This window comes from Monodon monoceros, unplaced genomic scaffold (assembly GCF_005190385.1).
Source record: "Monodon monoceros isolate NGI ecotype Baffin Bay Population unplaced genomic scaffold, NGI_Narwhal_1 Super_Scaffold_18, whole genome shotgun sequence".
Lineage (NCBI taxonomy): Eukaryota > Metazoa > Chordata > Mammalia > Artiodactyla > Monodontidae > Monodon > Monodon monoceros.
Window position 1 is genome coordinate 85629029 of NW_021703774.1, and position 23268 is coordinate 85652296.

The 23268-nt window shown below is 45.5% G+C and overlaps 2 protein-coding genes and 1 non-coding gene across 4 annotated transcripts in view; 1 reads left to right on the top strand and 2 right to left on the bottom strand.

Annotated features, from left to right (window-relative positions):
- Positions 1-13858, bottom strand: part of KIAA1324 (KIAA1324 ortholog) — a 68167-nt gene extending 54309 nt beyond the window's left edge. Inside the window, exon 1 of the mRNA XM_029230250.1 lies at positions 13633-13858. Within this exon, the coding sequence (XP_029086083.1) occupies positions 13633-13785 (153 nt within the window). The 5' untranslated portion in view covers positions 13786-13858. The remainder of the gene's footprint in view (positions 1-13632) is intronic.
- Positions 1910-20322, top strand: CUNH1orf194 (chromosome unknown C1orf194 homolog). Of its 2 annotated transcripts, XM_029230251.1 has the most exons (7): positions 1910-1920; positions 9612-9615; positions 14900-15033; positions 18048-18164; positions 18695-18810; positions 19597-19724; positions 20142-20294. In XM_029230251.1, the coding sequence occupies exons 3-7, from the start codon at positions 14953-14955 to the stop codon at positions 20210-20212; spliced, it is 513 nt and encodes a 170-aa protein (XP_029086084.1). In that variant the 5' UTR covers positions 1910-1920; positions 9612-9615; positions 14900-14952; the 3' UTR covers positions 20213-20294. The 2 variants fall into 2 exon arrangements, with proteins under 2 accessions (XP_029086084.1, XP_029086085.1); XM_029230252.1 differs by lacking the exon at positions 18048-18164 and having other exon boundaries at positions 20142-20322.
- A 1607-nt stretch (positions 20323-21929) lies between these two features.
- Positions 21930-22349, bottom strand: LOC114900179. The gene has a single exon (XR_003794791.1).
- Positions 22350-23268: the final 919 nt, after the last annotated feature.

Sequence of the window (23268 nt, forward strand, 5' to 3'; positions counted from 1 at the left end):
GCAGAATGCTCAGCTTCAAGCCATTTGCCTAAGTTCACTTCCTTGGGTGTCTTCTACAAGAGAGAAAAATGAAATGCTCCTTTACACGCTACGAAAATTGGTCTCAGCATTCCTCTGGCCCCTTCCACGTCCTCCACCCACAGCCAGGCACCTGACAGTGCCAGAGGCTCTGGCAACCACCATACATGGTCATTTCCAAAGGCTCCCCTGGGGCAGCCTGGGGCACCATCACTGGGAACAGAGTCCACATCACCACCTCTTGCTTTGCCAAAGCAGAAATGGCCTGAGTCCAAGAGTGAAATTTGGTGGAAGAAATTAAGGCAGGATGCCATTCTCTCTAATTTTCAGGAAGACCTCAGATGATGCTCCTGTTTTTTCAGCAGCCACAGGAGGAAATAGGACAAACCTTCCCACTTCTTTATTTTTATACCTACTGATAAACTGCCTCGTTTTTATCTCCCACTCTGAGCTGTGCCAACTTCTATAATGGTTAATAGATGGTAATTAAACATCAAGTTCCCGGCTATTTCAATTTGAGACCAAAGGAAATTGGTTTAAAAACTAAGATTCTTGGGACTTCCCTGGTGGTGCAGTGGTTAAGAATCCACCTGCCAATGCAGGGGACAAGGGTTCAATCCCTGGTCCGGGAAGACCCCACATGCCGCAGGGCCAGTAAGCCCGTGGGCCACTATGCCCGTGCACCGCAACTACTGAGGCTGTGCGCCACAACTACTGAGCCCACGAGCTGCAACTACTGAAGCCCACGCGCCTACAGCCACCGCAATGAGAAGCCCATGCACCTCAACGTTCGCCACTAGAGAAAGCCCGTGCACAGCAACGAAGACAAAATAATAAATATTTTTTTTAATTATTAAAAAAAAAGATAAATAAAAACTAACATCCTCATTCCCTCTCTCTCTCTCTCTCTATATATATATATATGATTTATATTTCAGATATAAATACAGCTATTTATATATATATATATATATGTAACTATAAGTTCTCTATAAACAATGCCTGGCACATAGTAGGTCTGTGATAAAATTTGTTGAAAGACAATGAATTGAATGAATGAGTTCATACATACATACACATTGGCTTCTCTGGTTCAAATTTTTTCAGTTTTCCAAAGCACGTATCTAAGCATATAACCACGCTGCTCAAAAAACTTCTCCAGTGTGTTCAGAATCAAGTTCAATCTTTCTCCTTAACACAGTCTATTCTATAAGAGCCTCCAAGACTGGCCTCAATCCACCTTCCCATACCCTTTCCCCTCCCCTCCACTAAAGCCACCCTGGACAACCTGAAATTCCCCCATACAAGCCCTGCATATTCCCATCTCCTGGCCTCAAATGTCTTTCCCTGGTGACCTGCCCAAAATCTACTCTATACTGGGGTGAGGAATAAGCTTTGAGACAGGCCCTCAGATGCTACCAGTATACCCCCAAAGCCTTCCCTGATTCCTTCAATTTCCCTTTTATAGTGCAAACCCAAAGCCCTTTGTTTATATTCAGTTTTATCTCTTATATAAGTGCATTCTATTTATGGACATAATCCCTCTCCCCCACTAAACTGTAAACTCCTTGAGGGCAAGCACTGGGCCAATTCATTCCACATTTGCATCTGCAAGCACAGTGCCTGACACATTTGGAGTGCTCAAAATAATTACTGTTATTAATAAGTAATAATAATAACATGGAGATTTAGGAACACCAAATTCAGGAAAACTAGTCCAACAGTTAATGGAATGGATGATTTCATGATACACTGTGATGTGGTGGTTTTAAAATATGCCCACATATTCTCTGATGTTTCTCCCTTCAAGAGGAAGATAGAGCTTAATTCTCCTCCCCCTGAGTGTAGGCTGGACTCAGTAACTTGCTTCTAGTGAACAGAATATGGCAAAAGTGATGCTGTGTGACTTTTGATATTAAGTTATAAATGGTGTTGTGGCTTCTTCCTTGCTCTCTCTGATTCCCCACTCTGGGGGAAGCTGGCTGCCTTGTCATAAGGACACTCAAGCAGCCCTCTGGAGGGACCCATATGCGAGGAACAGACTCCTGACAATAGCCACATGAGTGACCCATCTTGGAAGCTGATCCTCAAGTTCTAAACAAGCTCTTGGGTGACTGCAACCCTGGCCGACATCCTTTTTTTTTTCTTTTTAAATTTTTGGCTGTGTTGGGTCTTTGTTGCTGCACACCGGCTTTCTCTAGTTGCAGCGAGCGGGGGCTACTCTTGGTTGTGGTGTGCGGGCTTCTCATTGCGGTGGCTTCTCTTGTTGCGGAGCACGGGCTCTAGGTGCGCGGGCTTCAGTAGTCGTGGTTCGCGGGCTCTAGAGGGCAGGCTCAGTAGTTGCGGCGCACAGGCTTAGTCGCTCCGTGGCATGTGAGATCTTCCCGGACCAGGGATTGAAACCATGTCCCCTGCATTGGCAGGCGTATTCTTAACCACTGTGCCACCAGGGAAGTCCCCTGGCCGAAATCTTGCCAGTAACCTCATGAAAGACTCTGAGCCAGAATCACCCGGCTAAGCTCCTCCTAAATTCCTGACCCACAGAAACTGTGAGAAAAAATTTTTGTTATTTTAAATCACTAAATTTTAGGGTAATTTATTATAAGGCTATTGCCTAATAGATAACAATCCATTCCAAAAAAAAAGGTATAGTTTTTAATTCTTGTTGGACCAAAGGAGATTCCTGATTTTACAAGGCTAATAACTCTATGTTAAAATACTGATATGCTCTTCTTTTCACCTGATACACCCTATTACATCTTCAGTTCTTACCTAATTTTATCACCTCTTTAAGGCCCTGCTTGACTCTCTCACTTCTTTCACAAAGTTCTCTTTAACCACTCCAGCCCACACTGAAATAATTTTTCTGTTTATACTTTGGCACTTGATAACTATAATTGCTCCCACCTATGGAGTCCTTACTATGTGCCAGTGTACGAGGCTGAAGAGTGTCCCTCCAAAATTTGTGTCTACCCAAAGCCTCAGAATGTATAATCTTATTTGGAAATAGGGTCTTTGTAGATGTAAACAGCTAAGATGAGGTCGTATTGGATTAGGGTGGGCCCTAAATTCAACGACTGGTGTCCTTATAAGGAAGCCATGTGAAGACACAGAGAGACACACAGGGAGAAAGTCATGTGACAATGCAGGCAGAGTTTGGAGAGATGCAGCTGCAAAGGCAAGACACGCCAAGGATTGCTGGCAACCACCAGAAGCTGGAAAGGGGCAAGGCAAGATTCTCCCCTAGAGCTGTCAGAGACAGCATGGCACTGCCGACTTTCTGATTTCAGACTTCTAGCCTCCAGAACCGTGAGAGAATAGATTTCTGCCGCTTTAAAACACCCAGCATGTGGTACTTTGTTACCGCAGCCCTAGCAAACTAACACAGATAGTTAATGTTCACATCTTCTTTCTCATTCCTCATTTTCATGACAATCCTTCAAATTAAATATGATTAGCTCGTTTGGTAAATGAGTCCCACAGCCAGGAAAACTTCACCTGGGCTATGAACATGTGCTCTGCCCACTGCCCCTTCCTATCTGGCCTCACTGCATCATGCACTTGATCTCTATTTGTAACTGCTTGTCCTTTTAAAGGCTGTATGTGCATCAGTGTTAGTTTCTTGTATATAATTCTTCTGTGTCTCTTTCAGTCCATTATGTTCAATAAAACTTGATGAATGAATTATTTTAAATTTCAGTGGATTAAGAAAGTTAAATAAAAGAGAAAAGAATAAGTATTTGGTGCAGAAAACATAACAGTAGCCTACAATCTAGAGGAAATCTGTCACTAATGTTTTCAGACTGTGAGGGCTGTGATGATACCTGCTTTCTGGGACCAGGTATCAGTATGGACAGTATTGTGAATATTCCTAAGAGAGACAAAAAACAGAAAGGGTATAGGGTGGAGAAGGAAATGTCAGAAATAATAACATTTATAATAGGTAACCAGTTATGCTGCTTAACAATTACAAATTTTAAAAAAGAATACTTTTTGCCCCAAGGATATGGCTTAACTCTAGAAATAGTGAGCTTCTCATTACCCAGGGTAAAAAGTTTTTGTTTTTGTTTTTGTTTTGTCCTCGCTGCGTGGCTTGCAGGATTTTAGTTCCCAGACCAGGGATTGAACCCCAGCCATAGCAGTGAAAGCGCCGAGTTCTAACCACTGGACGGCCAGGGAACTCCCAAAAGTATTCCTTTTTAAACATTTGTAATTGCTAGGCAACCTAACCCACCTGAGGATAGGCACCTGCTCCGCTATGTTAGGGAGCTGGTGAAGATGCCTTAGGTGTGAATGATCACTGAGATCCACCCTAACACCAGCACTTTACCAGGTCGCAATTTCATATCTAAATGACATAGATTGCACCAACCTGTTGATCTCCTTGCATCCTCTGAGGATCTCCTTGGTCCTCAGTTTCTGCAAGTATCAAATTAAGATTTATACCTGAAACTAGCACAATACTGTAAATCAACTATAATTCAATTTTAAAAAGAGTTTAATAAATTTGGGATGATAGCAATCTAAGGTTTTTAAAAACCTTAGATTTTCAGTTTTCTGAAAATTAAAAGGATGTCTCCTCTTGCAGAGAAGCTCCTGAGAATCTATCAGCATCCTCCCAGTGGTATCACCTTTATCTGCTCATACTCATTCACGTCCCTGCCCTTTAGCTACTCATCATCTAACATAAGAATGTATAAGCAATTCCTGCATCAAAGTCAACCAAGTGCACTGGCCACTATCACACATTCCTCAGAAATCATACATGGCCTGTCTCTACATGGGAGAAATAAGCTGGTGAATACAAGAATCAGGGGGTAGCCTTTTAGACAGTCCAGGACTAAAAGTCTGTATGTTCTTTTTAAAATCTGACTTTCCCTCCCGCCCCACCATAGTTCTTTGTTTTCTTCTCATGTCCTGCTAACCTGTTATTTATTTTATATTTGGGCACAGCTCCTTCTGTTCTTTTACAGATGATTTACACAGCTGAATTAATATTTGTAAATGGAGGCTCTGGCCCTAATCTTTTAAAATTTCTTTACAAGGAAAGTAAGTTGATCCATTAACTCAAAACGTATGGAGCATCTAGTCTGTGTGTAGCACAGTGCTTGACATGCTGACTTTTCTCAAGTGCTATCCTGAGTCAGAACCATCCTTAAAATTCTTGTAAGCATGGTTTCTCGTAAGGAAAAGTCAGATGAACAGGCATAACTGATGCTCCCTTTATCTTTTCTCTTAGTGGCTTACTAGCCACCCTTTTATTGTCATATGTTTCGAGTTGGAGACTGAAGTAATCAATTTCAAGCAGAAAGCTAGCCAATTTCAGTTTCCTTTCTAGTTCAGAAACAGCTTTATTGTTTGGCATGGGGTGAGAAGAAGGATGCTCAAATTAGCATCCAGGCTTATTAAAGTCCATATATTTTTTTGCCTTTTATTTTGTATCATCAGTAAGAATCAGACTTGGACAATCACATTCTGGGCCTATGAAACTCAATTTATTTATTTTGTCACTCAGCATAGTTCTATGGGTCTTTTTTTTTACATGCCTTTCATGGTACATGACAAATCAAAGAAGAAAAATAGGTGATAACCTCATATTTGTCTTCTCAGACTTCAAGGAATTTGGAAAGTGGAGAGCCTAGGAAGTACGATAAATATATTTTCTTTCAGCAGCTGTCAAGCGCTAACTATAATTATCTGTTCTGTGCTTTATCTGCTATGACATAGAAGGAAAGCTTAAGAAGAAGTGTGACAAATGGCCCAATTTTTATCACTTACCAGAGGGACAGTACAGACTGAGGAAAAGCTACGAGTTTGCCCAACTTCTTTTCAGAAAATTTGGCAGAATTAACATCAGGCCCGGCTGCCCTGCCTGGGACCAGCTGGCTGCTTGGTAAGGCTGGCCCTCCAGGTCTCTATGATTCCCGGGTGAGAGTAAACTCTGACTGCCACCCTCACAGCCAAAGCCTCCCTCCTCCTCCATTGACTGCAGATGGAGAAAACTAATGCTCTTTGAAAATCCATGCTGCTTGGGACGTCCCTGGTGGTCCAGTGGTTAAGACTCTGCCCTCCCAATACAGGGGACCCGGGTTCAATCCCTGGTCAGGGAACTAGATCCCTCACGTCGCAACTAAAAGATCCCGCGTGCGGCAACTAAAGATCCCGTATGCTGCAAAGAAGATCTCACTTGCCATAACTAAGGCCCGGCACAGCCAAATAAATAAATAAATATTAAAAAAGAAAAGAAAAGAAAAGAAAAGAAAATCCATGCTACCAACTTGACACAAATCAATCAAAATGTTAAACACTTAGACTCTTTGACCCACTATTTCTATTTTTAAAAATTTGTCTGCAGATAGACTCAAACAAGTATGCATCAGTATGTACTCCTGTAGGAGGATATTCACCGCAGCAATGTTACCATATAAGTGGCTGGAATCAACCTATTCATCAAGTTTCTGTTTCAATAAATCACAGTACATACATATAATGAATCGCAGTGGAGCTATAGTGATGAAAACAATAAAATACAGAATAGGACAAATATTTTGATCTAATTTGTACAGGAAGGGCAAAAGAATACACGGATGTGCTTGTATAGGCAAAAAACATTTCAAGAAGAATATATTTAAGCAAGTGTTGACAGAGGTTAGCCTTTGGGGGTTTGCAGGTGGTAGGGAAAAGTTGTACTTTTCAGCTTATACCCTCTGCCTAGTTTGGATTGTTAACACGGACAGGCAGGAAATACGGTAGTTAAGAGCTCAGCTGCCTGAGTTCCTGCTCCTTTACCAGCCAAGTAACCCTGGGCAGGCTAATCTCTCTTTGCCTTAGTTTCATCATCTATAAAATGGGGATTCATTCAGGGCAATTTTTGAGTATCTATCTACTATATGGCAGGCAATGGAAATATAGAAATGAAAAAAACATACAAGAATACCTGCCCTCCGCAGTGGTTAAGAATCCGTCTGCCAATGCAGGGGACAAGGGTTCGATCCCTGGTCCAGGAAGATCCCTGGTCTGGGAAGATCCCACATGTCGCGGAGCAACTAAGCCCGTGCGCCACAACTACTGAAGCCCATGCACCTAGAGCCCATGCTCCGCAACAAAGAGAAGCCACAGCAATGAGAAGCCCGAGCACCGCAATGAAGAGTAGGCCCTGCTCGCCACAACTAAAGCAGCAACAAAGACCCAACACAGCCAAACATAAATAAATAAATTTATAAAAAAGAGAAAAAGAACAGTACCAAAAAAAAAGAATACCTGCCCTCGTAGACTTCACAATCTTGTCAAAAGAGACAGACAATTAAAATATACATATATATGTATGTATATGCACACATATGTACATATGTAAAATATATGTCAGATAGTAAAGAGTGCTATGGAGAAAAATAAAACAGGAAAGAGGAGAGGTAATGGTGTGGGGTGGGATATTAATAGGACCTACCTCATAGAGTAACTGTGGGAACTGAGTTAATGCATGTTGGTCACGTAGAACACTCAATAAATATGAATTATTATTATTGCTATGAGCATATATTACTTTAGCATGTAAAAGTAAATGATAATTTTGTTTTGTTTTGTTTTGTTTGCGGTACGCGGGCCTCTCACCGTTGTGACCTCTCCCGTTGCGGAGCACAGGCTCCGCACGCGCAGGCCCAGCTGCCATGGCTCACGGGCTCAGCCGCTCCGCGGCACGTGGGATCTTCCCGGACCGGGGCACGAACCCGCGTCCCCTGCATCGGCAGGCGGACTCTCAACCACTGCGCCACCAGGGAAACCCCTAAATGATAATTTTTAAACAAACCCATGCCTCCAGGAAACTTTGACTAAAATCTCACCTCGTTCTTTAGTAGTTTCTGAACCTTCAAAATGGGGATATACTTTTTCATTTATGAGTATAAAATCATGTGGTCCGGCCACACTGGCCTTCTCCCCATCCCCTAAAGCACCAGACTCTTTGTTGTCTGCAAGCTCGTCTGCACCTTTTCACCCATCAAACTCCTCCACATCCTCAGCTCGCCGCTTAAACTCACTCCTCAGAGAGTCCTGCTCCAACCTCCCTGATCTGAGTCAGATCTCCTCTCATAATCTCTCAGCCTATCTTTCCCTTTTCTCTCATAGCACTTAACCAAATGCATAGGTCAGCTGGGGTGGTTATTTATGAATATCTACTTTGCTTTTCAAGCCAAAAGAACTCCTTCCCAGTGACCACCTAGGTGGGGAAATGTGAAAGAGAGGAGAGGGGAAGCCAGGCACAGTGTGGGTGGGCAGAGTTCTCACTCCAGTTTAGGTGGAGGGGGAAGCAGCTGAGAAGGGATTCAGAATAAGAATGATCTGTAGGGATTTTTATATTGTTTGCTATAGAATGAGCAAGCATTTTACTTCTCAGTCACAGTAAGAGCATCCCAAAACACTCTGAGGTCACTTAGGAGCTATAGATGGGATCCTCCTTGAAACACACAGGGTCCCTCCACTATGAGCCAAGCAAGAATGAAGGGGTGTGTGTGTGTGTGTGTGTTGTCTAGTGATTTATCAAAATTTGAAAGGATTGATGGTTGGTTTGTTTTAATTTATTTTTGGCTGTGTTGGGTCTTTGTTGCGGTGCGCGGGCTTCTCATTGTGGTGGCTCCTCTTGCTGCGGAGCACGGGCTCTAGGCGTGCGAGCTTCAGTAGTTGTGGCACGTGGGCTCAGTAGTTGTGGCTTGTGGGCTCTAGAGCGCAGGCTCAGTAGTTGTGGCGCACAGGCTTAGTTGCTCCGCGGCATGTGGGATCTTCCTGGACCAGGGCTCGAACCTGTGTCCCCTGCATTGGCAGGCGGATTCTTAACCACTGCACCACCAGGGAAGCCCAGGATTGATAGTTTTGCCAAGGATGTGAGAAAACGTGCAAAGCTGATGGGAAGCAAAATTGATGCAATTTCTCCAAAAGAGGATCTCATAATATGGAACAATATAAAGTATATGTGACTTTTGATCAAGGAATCCCCATTTCTAGAAATATAACTTAAGGAGTTAACTGAATGATCTTACTCTCTCATCCAACAATTCTATTTCTAGGAATTTATTCCAAGGAAGTAATGACAGATGTGTTGGAAAGAATACACAAAAAGAGGCTCATCTTAGCATTGTTTATAATAGTCAAAAATTAGAAACATATGTTAACATATGTTTCTAACATATATGTTCAATGATGGGGGATTGGTTAAATAAATTTCATCAGTGGAATATTATTAATCTATTACATTAATTTATTAAGGGCCCACAATGTGCCAGATATTATTTTGGGTGTTGGAGACACAGCATTAAATGAAACACAAAAAGCCCTGCCTTCGTGGAGCTTACGTGTTAGTGGGAAAAGACAGAAATAAGTAAAATAAATAAAATATAGAGCATGTTAGAAAGTGGTAGGTTCTCTGGAGAAAATAAAACAGAAAATGGGATAGGAAGTGGGAAGACATTTCAACAAAAACTTGAAGGGGATTAAGAAATAAGCTGCATATCCTGGGAAAGAGCCTTCCAAGCAGAGAAAACAGCAATTGCCAAGACCCTGAGGGGGCAGGTTACCCCACAGGTCTGAGAAAGAGTGAGGAGGCTGGTGTGACTGGAGAGGAGGAGGTGAGGATCGTACATACAGCCTTGTAGGCCAGTGTAAGGAGCTGGTTTCTACTTTGAGACAGGAAGCCTTTGGAAGGTTTTGAGCAGAGGAGGGGCAATATCTGTCTTATTTTCAGTAGGTTTACTCTGGCTGAGCACTAGACAATATGTGGGCAAGGTGGAAACAACAACTAGGATCCAGTGCAGCCAAATAAATAAATATTAAAAAAAAAAAAAAAGAAGAAGAAGAAGGTGAGAAGGGATGGGTCTAGTGTGGATGGTCAAAGCGAAAGGGTTGACATTAGGGATTAGTCAGGATAGGTAGTTCATTCCGTTCCTCATTAAAACGGTGTTATGCAAGGCCATCTAATGACTTAGAATGATGTTCCATTACGTTTTCTAAAAGCATATTTACTGAGCACTTGCTCTATGCTCTGCATTTTGCAAAGCACTTTAAGCATTACCTTGCCTAATTCTCCCAGTGATCCACCTGACTCCTTCAATCAGTTGCCAAATCCTCTAATTTCTACCTTCAGCATGTTTTTCTCATATCCAAGCCTTTCTATTCATCCCACTGCCACCATCCCAGTGCAGTCCCTTTGTTAACCTCCTCCTTGACCTCTGTAAGATCTTTTGAACTGGTCTTCTCGCCCCCATCTCTCTGCTCTCACCTTTTGGCCTATCTCAACTTATTTACTTTATATTCATGCTAATCCACTACCTCTGCTAAGAATCCTTCAGAGATTCTCCACTTAGTTTCCCACTCTCCAATCTTGATTTCTATGGTACCCCACACCTACTCCACATTTCAGCCACGTGGTCTACTTGCAATTGTCAGGATCTTTTCCTTGGTCTCCTTTCTCTATCTAGAAATCGTGCTCCCCCCATCTCTGCCCGTTCAAACTCTGCTGATTATTCCAGAAGCAGGTCAAGTGTCAACTGTTCAAATATGTTTTCTTCTTTTCCTATCAACTCTATATTGCCATTCCCGCACTGCTTACCACATGTTAACATTATGTCATCATTTATACGTCATTATTTGTGGACTTACCTTTTCTGCCTACCAATATTTCTGAAGCCCCTATGACATGTCAAGGATATATACTAGGCATTTTACATGTGTTATCCAATTTAATTGAATCCTCACAATAGCCTTGTGAGATAGGTGTTACCATCCCCCTTTTACAGATCAGGAATCTGAAGCTGTCAGAAGTTAATTAACTTGCTCAAAGTAGCATCCTTACTAAGTGGCAGAGTCATCATTCCTTCACCAAATTTTATTCTAATCCATGTCTGCCAGATTCCTAAACCCTCTGGGCTTTTCAACATAGATTGGGATGTCCCTTTGGGGGCAATTAGCACTGAAGCCTCAGAGCAATACCGATCTGGGAAAGGCAGTTTTCTCTTCCTCTCTCATTTGATTTAGATTCATTGTGCTATAGAAAATGCTCCTTTGGCTCTCAGTCAGCACTTAGTCTGGGCTAGCACAGGACTAAAGAAATGATTCATGAAGACAAACACCACACAGGATGTTTAGTTCCACTGGTGACCCTGATTATTGTAAAACTGTGAAAGGAACGCCAAGCCCCAGCACACGTTTAGCAATCTAGAACTCCCAGCTCCCTGCCTCCTCAGTTTAGGCTTTACCCTAAACCTCTTTGTTCCCTGATTCGATCCAGACGGATGCCTCAGATTTCAGAAACAAGGCAGGAACAGCATTGTTGTCATTAGGGTCAGCCTTGGCCGATAAGACTCCCTGCCATTAATACCCAGCAAAGACGCACAAGAAATTCACATGAAGAGTAAGAACAGGGAAGGGTTAGTCTACCCTGAATTGTTTTTTTTCACCATTTAGGATTGGAAGCCCCTAAAACTTATTGGGTCAATTCATACTGCCAAACAAAGAATATTATAATAATGGGTTTATTCTCTTCCTTATTGTTTTGGAGTCGAGGGTGTTCAGCAGCCACTGTTTGCTCAAGAAGAGTGTAAACAGGACTTGCTGACGCCTGTGGCCAACATAGATGACTCTTAAGCCACTTCCACTCCGGCATGGGGTGTGGATCTAATGGTAAAGAAGCTGAATGGGAAAGAGAGTTAGGTAACTCTAATTTGTGTTTTATTTGTATTTTCTCTTTCAGTCCTCAAAGCAATCTTTTTTGAGGTAGGTGTTATTGAAATACCAATTCTACAGATCCAAAAACTGGGGGGTAAGTAACAGGCAGGGACTGGAACCCTGGTATGTTGAGTTCCACAGCTTTCCACTGCCCTCAGCTTATGCTCTGTGGCAAGGCCTTTTGCTTAGGCAAATGCCAATCATTTAAAAAGGACTAAAGGCAAAATTTCTACACAAGTTAGAGCTCTCAAGTATCAATATTCTTCCCTCCCTCCCAAGCAAGATGATACAAAGTGTTTAATTTTTTAAACATCTCATATTTTCCATAGTGGACAAAGATATCAGCAAGAAGTGATAGTCGAACTGTAAGATTGTTACCTTCCACACAGGGGGACTCCTATGTTGGATTCTTAGGCAAGTGAGTTTGCTTGATGGAACTCACTTGGTTGGTTAGACCACAGGCCACCAAGGCCAGTAAGCAACACTTACTGACAAAATCATCCTGTTCCCAGCCATCTTTAAAACAGGTCATACAGTGACTGGGTGAAAATGTGGATGGCCCAGGGCAGGACACTGCTGGGACTGATACAAGTTACAAAAATTTCCACTGACTGGGGTCACTTGTTCATATTCATGAATGAAGTGAAGTATCTTTATTTACACAAAAATTCTCTTCTCTCTTCCCACGCCCCTCACTTCTTCATGATCTGTTTTGTTATAGATGGTCTAATGGTTAGAATACCGTCATAATAATACATTTCCATATGGGACGGGGTTATGGTTGCTAATCACTAGTTAACAATGACAACTTATAAATAATATTTCAACCTCTCAAAACCTTAGCCAAGTATGACATTTCAGATTAATTGTACAGGGCTAGACTCAATGTATTACAAAGTCTTTCATATTGCACGTAGATAACAACTTTTATTTGCCTTCTGCCATGAAGTTCTTGTAAATATGTTGTTGCTGCGTCTGCCATATGGTTTTTAAAAAGTTACTCAGAACACAACCAATTATTGTTATTTCAGTACCATAGAAACTACTGAGTTTTGTTACTCCTTTTTTGTATCCCTCCAAAAGAATGTTCAAAGGCATTTTTGGTTGGAAGACATTCACTACTTATTCTCTGAATTATGTTGGCAACATTTTAGAAACACCTTGAAAAAGACTTACGACATATGTCAGCAAAAGTCCAGAGAAGGAAAGTAGAGATTGGCTGAAAGTGAGATACTACAGAACTCGAAGTCTGGCCAAAGGTGGGTCATGCACTGTCAGGTACACTAAAGAAAGCACACCGGGGGAGGCAAACTACAAACAGGATCCACATTTAGCAGCCCACAAGGAAACTGGATGTTTAATACCAAGGGAAGAGAGGTGATGGGATCCTTCAGTCCCCCTTGCAGACCTACCATTTTCATACTTTCTTGAAGCCATGATAAAATCACAAGGATTCCCACTTCGATCCATTATTTTCCGTTGGCCTTCCAAACTCCTTTCTTACCCCACTTCTCCCTTTTCCCACTTTCTCTTTTGCCCCTCTGTACATAATCTTTTGTTTTCAACCACTTTTAAGGTAATTCATCCCAGCTGGGAAACAACCCGTGTCTTCTCCTTCCCTCATTCCCAAGTCCAGGCACTCAGGTCCCTCCTGAGGTCCTTGGAGCTGGGACCTTTCCCCTGAGCTCAGCAGCCCAAGCTGTGAGGCTGATCTGTTTCGTGAGTCCTCCAGTGGGCTGGCTTCTCCATGACGCCAGTCTACTCCTCTTCCTCCCCCACCCCTCCCATCCCCAAAGAAACCTAAACTCCGTGGCTTCTGAAACTGTCTTGCGTGGGTCCCAAGATCCCTGCCGAGATCCAAGATTTTCTGACCTAAGTGGGGTCGGGTCGGGAGGAGAGTACCTCTTTGCAGGCGTGAAGCTCCGGTCCCGCTCCCTGAGTCACCTGGAAGGTGGTCCCAACCCAGAGCAGCAGCCGCAGAAGCCGGAGTGTGCGCGGATCAGTTCTTCCCCTGCCCCTGGCAGAGGGATGGAGGCTGTGCCCAGGCTCAGCCATAGTGTTGTTCTGAGCGAGCGGCAGCAGCGGTTCAGGTGCTGCGGCTGCAGCTACTGCTGGAAGAAGGCGGAAAAAAAGGGGAGGGAGGTTCACAGGGGGGAGGATGCAAGGGGCTGGGCTCGCTTCAGTCACCTCCCTGCGGCTACGCCTAGGCAGCCCATCCTTCCTCCTCCCTCCTTCCTCTTCTCCTCCTCCTACCCACGTCGCCTTGGCAACCGCCTCCTCGTTCCCTCCGCGCGGGTGGGGCACCGGACCACTAGCTCCTCGGCAGCTCACCTGCCGGTCGCCATGGCAGCCGGCGCCACTGGCGCGCGCGGCGTGGGAATGCGAGTGCCCAGGGTCTGCAACCGTCCCAACAGGCGCTCACAGGGCTCGTGTAAGGAACAAGGTGGAAACAACCTCCAAGCCATCGCCACCAAATTCATTATTTCGTAGCCATCGGCTACTTATGAACACCTCTAATTTTGCAGACGTGGCGTTCTATATATACTTATTAAGCACCTCCTATGTGTGAAGCGATAGAAAAATGATTGAGATGCCGTCTCTTCTCCAGAGCTTATAGCCTGGAAGAGTGGCCCCGGCACGTGTCACCTACTCTAACGGCCTCTTCTGGAGATCTTACTTCCACCCCGCCAAATCCATCTGTGCCTTTACAACCGGCGCTATGCTAAGCCCTGAGACTCCTTTAAGCAAGGAGAGTTTGCCTTAGCCGGCAATTTTCCAAGCACGACACCTGGACTCTTCTGTCTCTTGACATCCCCATTCTCTCATCGCTTTGAGAAATCCTTTGGTTAGATGCCAGGAGGAAGGACATTTCTGGGCCACCTTTTAGGAATACTTTCTTTAACTGAGGTCTTTTGCAGAAGACCTGTTCGGCGTTTTTCACCGAAGTCTCACGAGTGCCAATCCAGGGCTCCCCGGTACACTCAGCGGCGCTTTCCCTCTGCGTTCCCAGTAGCTTCTTCCCGAGGGGCCTCCCGCGTTGGACCGCCAGGTGGCGCCATTCTCGGAGGGAATTCGCCTCAGTCATAGACGGCGGGGTAGTTGCCTGGCAACTGAAATTGGGCGTGCCAAACAATTGGGACCCCGGCTCCTCCGCGTGCAAGATTGTGAGCGGCTGCGCGGGCCTCCCGTCACCCTTAAGAGTGTCTCGCTCGACATTTTACCATGCCTCTCACCCGAGACCCTTTCCAGAATCCTACGTTGGAAAACGATGATTCCTACTTGGGAAAACTGCGGGCTTCCGAGGTACTGAGGTTTCTTGCGCAGATTCCCAGTAGGGTCGACCGCACTCTTCTTTCTGTCGGCGCGACAGGAAGAGATGGTAACTTAAAGGACTGTGGTGAGGACACTGAGTCAGGAACCGGAAAAGTCTGTTCTCTGCCTTCCTCCATGTCCCCATATTCAGGTCTGCCAACATTTCACAGGTGCTTTTGAGCAGAGGCAAGTGGAGTTCTAGTCCAGAGGAACAAGAGACACTCACAGCCCTAAGCAATGATTGCTATAATGGGGCTTACCCAGGCCCAGGTTCCACTTTTCTCGTAGAAGTATTTGAGATGTTTGAAGTGGTGAAAAATAAGGTGAACTAAATGGTAATCGTGGCTTAATAACAAAATCAAAGCACTCCCTTTTGTTTATTCAACATTTATTATTTACTGTATGCCGGGCACTCTGCTAAAAACTGAGGATTTATAGACACATTAGATTAGCTCCTGTTCTCAGGGAAATCTAGTATAAAAGCCAGACTGACTACAGCAACAGCAAAAGTGCTTGCACAGCAGCACATGTGTTGTGACAGTTATATGTGGTGTATCATGGGAAACAGGAGCTTAAAGGAAAGCCTCCCAGAGCAGGTGAGTTTTGACATTCAAATATGAGTCAGCTGGACCAGGGGAGGGAGGAGGTGGAATGTAAGTTAGGAGGAAGGAAACAGGAACCAGACATTCAAGGCAAAGGGAGCAGCAGGTGCACATACATGGAGAGGAGGATGAGGGTGGCCTCTTTGGGACCAAAGAGTCCAAAGTGGCTGAAGCGTTGGTGTGAAATGGAGGAGTGGAGAGGGTGGAAGCTGGAAAGGTGACCCTCCTGGGGTGGGTGTGCTGTGTACAGCATGCTAGTGAGCTGGGTTTTCATCCTGGGGAATCATCTCAGGACTGTAAGCACTGGAGTGGCATACTAGATGGGTGTTGTAGAAAGCACAAGTGGCAGTGGATTGGACAGGATGTTAGTGCGACAAGAGGGATCGGCTACGAGGCTGGTGCAGCGATCACCAGGAGGAGTAACGGATGTACAGCAGTGGTGCAGGGGATGGCGGTAAGATGCAAAGGGCAGGACTGATGGGACTTTGTGGCTGACTGGACATGGGTTCAAGAGAGTGGATGAGTCAGGGAGAGCTTTCTGAGGGCTTACCTGATACCATTTACTGAATGAGGCATCCAGGGAAAGCAAGTTTGGGGAGAAAGATGTTGAGATCAGTTATGTAGCTGTTGCTTTCGTGGTGCCTGTGGGACATTTCCATAGAGATGAAGAGTAGGCAACCTTGTTGAGAGCTGTGGGTTGAAAATGTCTGGAAGCCACAGTATTCATCTGGTGGTTGAAGGTATAGGAGAGAATGAGCTCATCCAGTGAATGTGAGAGTCAGAAAGGCAGAGACAACCCCCCTGGAGAATACCACTAAGGGACAGAGAGAGAAAGCAGAGCCGAGAAGGAAGCTGAGAAGTAATAGCCAGAGGCAGGAGGAGAACCCGGAGGATCTGGACCCACATAGGATGGAGAGAACATTTCGCGGAATCAGAGTCGTGGTGCAGAAACCGCAGAGGTCAGAAGGTCCGGACTGGAAAGGATCCACCTGAGCTAGCCACAAAGGTCGGTGGTCACCAGCAAGAGTAGTTTCAGTGGGTGCTTGAGGCAGAGGCCAGACAGCAGTGGGCAGAAGAGGGAATGGGAATGGGGAGGAAGTGGAGGTGGCAAGTGTTGACTCTTTAAGAAGGCTGGCTCGGTAGGGAAGGTCATGGAGTGGGTAGCTAGACAGTGACGAAGGAATGAGGAGACGCTGGGTACAGGGGCTGGCAGGATAGCACAGGGCCCTAAAGCACCAGGAAGGGCTGGGTTCAGGGAAGGGTGATTCTTGAATAAAAGGGACTTCCCTTTCTCTGAGATGGAAGGAAAATGGATGTGAAGATGGCACTCACGCTTGACAGGCTTGACTTTCTCAGTGAAAGACCGTCTCAGCCTTCTGCTTATAGAGGCTTATGCAGCCTTCGAGGAATGGGAAGAGAGCTGCCTGTGCTTGCATCATATGTATTTGTAGTTTTCCCATTTCCTTTTTCATCTTTCTTGGTGACAGTATACTGCCTGGTTCACATCACTCAATTAATGCCTAATTTAACTGAGTCACACAGCCCTGTGTTATATACAGGGTAGGAGGAGGGTTCCTACATCCGATAGGTTGAACGAGATTTCTACTAGGTTGTAGTTGTACTCACTGGAATTCAGTCATTGATTCAATCAATATTTCATTTTAGAACACCATGTGTTAGGTCGCTGTGCTAGGCACTGGGGATACAGTGGTGAACAGTATGGCATTTTACATGTAATGAAGAAATCAGCTGTGTGCTTTTCATATTCGTACTTGTGGGGTTTTAATTAGAGGACTGAACATCCAATGAACTTTTTGACATTCCTGCAGACACAATGACCCTTCCCTGCTTACTGAAATTTTCTCACCTGCCTAGACACTGCTCTCTCCTGATTCTCTTGTCTCTGACTGCTCCCACCGCCACCCCCATTATAATACTGTGCAGTCCTCATGAACCGCCTCTTCCTTGTTGGTCAGACGCCTTTTTGCAGGCTTCAACCACCACTTCAGGGGGATGACCCCCAGATCTCTACTACTTGTTCTGAGCTCTCCTCCAACAATTGCACACTTCCAATTTCCTACCTGTTAATTGCATTAGGATATCTTCTCTCTTCTTCAAGCTCAGGACTTCTAAACCTGAGCTCATCTTGCCTCTCTGCTCCCCACCCTTCACCTCCTGTCCCACTTCACCCCTTTCCCTGTATTCCTGGCCCATTTCTGTCAGTTCTGAGATTGAAAACTTAGGAGGATCAGAAGCCTGGGAGTCTTGCCCCATTTCGTTCTTCTCTTTTAGATGTTTGCGATTCAGTTAAAATGGGATGGGATAAGGGGATGGATGTCACTGACGCTATCACATCAGCAAGGCCTCCGGTAACCAGGGGTGGGTGTGGTTTCTCTTTTGCAGAAACTGCCATATAAGAACCCAACTCACCTTGCTCAGCAACAGGAACCCTGGTGTCGACTCAGCTCAACTCCCACAATCACGTCCATGAGGCAGGCTGTTTATTTTTTTGATCCTGAGGTACCTAGCATTGAAATGCTATTTCTCCTTATATCCACTTAGGACTAATTAATATCCTTTTTGAAAGGTAGTCTGTCCCTGACTACCTTAGCATCTTTATCTTGTCCCCAATCCAAGATCCTACCAAATCTAAAACCAAATACCAACTTATCAACTTCCTCTGGGAAGTCAGAAGCCTTGGGTTTTGCTGCAGTTGATTATCTGGAGCAAATCATTCTCTCACCAGACTTCTCATTATAACCATGAACGAGGTAAGGCCCGTTAAGCTCAAGTCCAGGACAATATAGTGGTTCTCATGTCTCCAGGAGAGCTCCCCACTCCTAAGACCTAACCATGAGACAATTCTATATGGACAAGAGTTAAGAAGTCATCATGTATAGTAATTTGGTATGTAGGGAGTTGGTGGATCTCAGGCCCAGAAGGGGTTCACTCTGCTTTGGGGCAAGAGTAGAGCCCAACAGAACCCGACTAGAGCAGGTGCAAATGTGGCAAGTTAACCCTGGGGGTGGCGGGGTTGGCTTCCTCCGTAGATACCGAAGGATGATTTGGATTTCCGATTAGCAGCCTTGTACAACCACCACACAGGGACGTTCAAGAGCAAAAGTGAGACGCTGATACACCAGGAGACCATTCAGGATGCCCATGGGTAAGTAGTGGAGGCGGAGCCTCTCCCTAAGGACAATGCCAATCAAGTAATGTAAAGTGTCATCTGAGAAATAACAATCAATAGGTTCTTGCTTCTATAGATTTCTGTTATTTTTTACTTCTGTAATACAAGTTCTGTTTTTTTATTTTCTAAAATGAACAGAGATCTTCCAGGATTGTGCTTATCTGTAGCACAAAATCTTTGGTTCATTCCAGAGGGTAAAAAGGGGCTTCAGCTGCTTTACTTTATTTTTATTTTTATTTTTTTGCGGTACACGGGCCTCTCACTGTTGTGGCCTCTCCTGTTGCGGAGCACAGGCTCCGGACACGCAGGCTCAGCAGCCATGGCTCACGAACCCAGCCGCTCCGCGGCATGTGGGATCTTCGCGGACCGGGGCACGAACCCGTGTCCCCTGCATCGGCAGGCGGACTCTCAACCACTGCGCCACCAGGGAAGCCCCAGCTGCTTTATTTTATTTTATTTTATTTTTTGCGGTACGCGGGCCTCTCACTGTTGTGGCCTCTCCCGTTGCGGAGCACAGGCTCCGGACGCGCAGGCTCAGCGGCCATGGCTCACGGGCCCAGCCGCTCCGCGGCATGTGGGATCCTCCCGGGCCGGGGCACGAACCCGTGTCCCCTGCATTGGCAGGCGGACTCTCAACCACTGCGCCACCAGGGAAGCCCCCAGCTGCTTTATTTTTAAGGTTGCATGCAACTCTTTCCCTCCTTACCTTTCTTCTCCTGATTGATTTCACTCTCCCATGTTCTTCCCCACACCATCTTCTAGAATCAAGATCCAATTCTCTGGAGAATTTTTATCCCCTCCCCAGCCACCCGCCATCACTTCCCGAGCTAACATTAGACACTGGATCAACCCTAAGAAGGAGTCTATTCACAGCATCCAGGGATCCATAGGTAAGGGTCAGAAGACTGAGGGGTGGGAGGCAGATGGGTGGTGCAGGAGTTTTTCTAAATGGTCACAGGAATCAGGGAGTTGAGGTGATTGGCTATTAGGGAACATCAGGGATAACTGAGAGTCTGGCACATATCAGACTAAAACCAGGGTACATGCTGACTGTAGACCTAGGAAATGAATTCAGTTTTTCAGAGCCACTACCTCAGCCTTAGGTCTAGCGGACAAAAATTTTCAGCAAAGGGCAGAAACCGGGGAGTGAAAGACCTATAGCTACCTCCCATCAGTCCTCTATATGCCAGTTTCCTCAGCTGTTAGAACCTTCTCCATTGTCCCCATAAATGTGTGGGCGACAAGTTCCCAGAAAAGGCAAAGGATCTGAAATTCACAGCCCACTCCCTCTTCTCTTTTCTCCACAGTGTCCCCTCACACTGCAGCCAGCAATGGAGGGTATTCCCGAAAGAATGATGGTGGCTTCTTCTCCACCTAAGTGTTGACGGGCCCCTGGACTAATTAATCATAGTGGAACATCCTGCCGCCCACCTCCATGAAATAGATTTGTGTAAGATGAAGCCTGGAGTATCTGTTACCCATGGACTACCAGTTGCCACATGACTACTCTTAAAATATGGAAGTTTCTCAACTTCTAGAAACTAATCCTGTTGGGCATATTTGCAACTCGGAAAGTCATCTTGCTGAAAAGATACGGATATTAGGACAGAATAGCACTGTTTTTAGCAGAAGACAGGTATTCACGTTTTGTGAACTGGAGTCATTCCAACCATATCCATTCAACATGTCTTGCAAACATTTTTTTTTTTTTTTTGCGGTATGTGGGCCTCTCACTGTTGTGGCCCCTCCCGTTGCGGAGCACAGGCTCCGGACGCTCAGGCTCAGCGGCCATGGCTCACTGGGCCCAGCCGCCCCGCGGCACGTGGGATCCTCCCAGACCGGGGCACGAACCCGTGTCCCCTGCATCGGCAGGCGGACTCTCAACCACTGCGCCACCAAGGAAGCCCCTCTTGCAAACTTTTATGTGTCAGGTACTGAGCTAAGTGTTGGGAAAGCAAGAATGGACATAGTCCATTCTCTTGAGCTTACAAACACTAATTTTAGTAGCTCTTTGTGGCATTAACACTTAGGCTGAGGTCACGCTTAACAGATTTCAGACCTTCTGGATTTAGTCATCTGCTGAGCTCTACTTTTCCATGAGGGCTCCATCTCCCTGGCTCCTTGCCATTATTCATTCTCTTAACTCTGCTACTGTCTCCTTGCCTGGGAGTCAATTCTCTTTTCTTTGCCTTGATTTGTGCTGTGATATATAGCCCCCTATTCTTGGAAACAGCGTTCAACAACCTGATCCCAGGGTCTGAAGGTACCTAAAAACTGATACAGTAATGTGGTTTCTAAAATTACAAGCCACTCACAGGAGCCTGCTGTTAAAATGAGCAAGAAATGGCAGACCTTTTAGAATATTGTACGTTAAGTTCCCATTTCTAAGATTGGACAGCATATGCATTGTTGAATAAATCAGATATGAAAGGGCTTCTTCCTGGTACTCAGGTGCAGGGTCAATACCACCAAACTATTACAGCCCCTCTTCCACCGAGATACTCCAGTCGGTTCATAGTGTTCGCTGCCAAGTGGCAATATTTTCAGTTCTCTTTATTTAGAATAGCTGAAAGTGGCAGAGTGGGTGACTTTCTGGGATAATCACCTCATGTGGGTTGATACTGAACATCAAAAAATTTATTACTGCGATCCATGCATGGAGGTTTTAAATAATATAGATTCCTAGACCCCCCCCCCCCCGCTAATTCTAATTCAGTAAATCCGGTGCGGGTCCCTGGAATCTGAATTCTTATAAGGTCTCCAAGTTCTCTTACAGATATATACACGTATACAGACATGCATATATACATATATCCCTTCGCGGCAGGCGCTGTATAATGCCTTTAGACCGGGGGCACCAGTGTTGGTACCATACAAAAGAGTCATTATGACAAGTCGGGTCTAAAGAAAAAAAGGGAGGCGGCTACAAAAGGAAACTGCAGCGGGGAACAAGGCCTCCATATCCTTTCAGCTCCCGCTCCCGCTCCCGCGGGCGAGGCGACGGCTCATTCTACCTCCGCCCGCGCCCGGGGCCCGCAGCCGACCATTGACACGTTAGCCTCAACGCCACGGGCGGCCGTACACTGGGCCCGGGCTCAGATCAGAATCGCCTCGATAATCAGTGGCCCAGGACAAGCCCAGCCTCGTCTATCTGATCAATTCATCATTTCTGAGCGCCGGGCCTCGTAGGACCAGCTCCGGGACCTCCGGGACCGCGGCGTTGCCACCGCCCAAGGGGCCTCGCTGCACAGCGCCCCGAGGAAGGGGCTTCGCAGGAGGGGAGCTTTTCATTTCGGGTTGGTCCGGCGGGGCTGGAGTCACAACCCGATCAAATAAGATCAAGGTGTAGGCGGGGGGAGGGGCACGGGGGCGGGCGCACGCACTCGCCTTGCACGCACCACGCGCGCACTCACACATTCTCGCGTCCACTCACACACTCAGCCCGCAGGCGCCTTCCACACACCTCGCCACACCTCTGACCAACCTCACCCCATGCCGCTCTCCCTCCGGTGAAAGGGCGGAAGTACGCAAGCTCCTTTAAAGCCCTCCGCCCCTCCTCCGCCCCGGAAGGTTCTGGGAGGAACAACCGAGCACAGGCCCTCGCCGAGTGCGCACTTTCCCGCCCCCACGTGGCTCGGAGGGGAACCAAGGGCCCAGGTAAAGGCGGGACAAATTCCCACAATACTGAATCGTGATTGTCCTTGGATCGCTGTGCAGCTACACATTTATATCCATATCTGTAGTTTTTCTTTGATCTTTGATCCAAGTTCTGGATATAAGATGATTCAATCTCAAGAGACCTCTAGGTGAATGATTTCTTTCCCAGGGAGAAGGCAAATTCTGGTCATTACTAACATCAGCTTCCCTAGGAGCTCCTTCTCCCATGGGAGAAGGCAAACATCATTTTACCAAAGGGAAAGGTGAGAATAGATTACTTAAGTCCAAGGACTAGGTAGTTAGAATATAGTAACTATATATACTACTAATATACTACCTAATATACACTAGGTAGTAGTATAAGTAAAGGTAGGAAGACATATCCCTGTCCCCACAGAGCCCTCTTGCTACCTAGAACTTGCTGTCGCAGTCATATTGCTGAATCTTCATTTACTTTCATATCCGCTAAAATAAATCTTTCAAGAATGAGTGTAAGAAAAAAAAAAAAGGAACAATTATGTAAGTTAGAATTAGCTCCTTTCACATCACAAAGCACAATTTGAATGTCTCAGTTCCTTCTTTTTCCTTTTTCAAGAAATACATATGTGAGGGGGGAAAACAAATCAGAATTTTGTTATCATTTGTACTTGTGCCAGTCCCACCATGTACTTGGAATAAACAAATTGGGGAAAAGTGTCCATTGTATGTACCAGAAGCCCAAGGATTTTCTAGGTATGTGGCTGGGTAACCTGATAACCTCATTTCACTGAAGAAGTT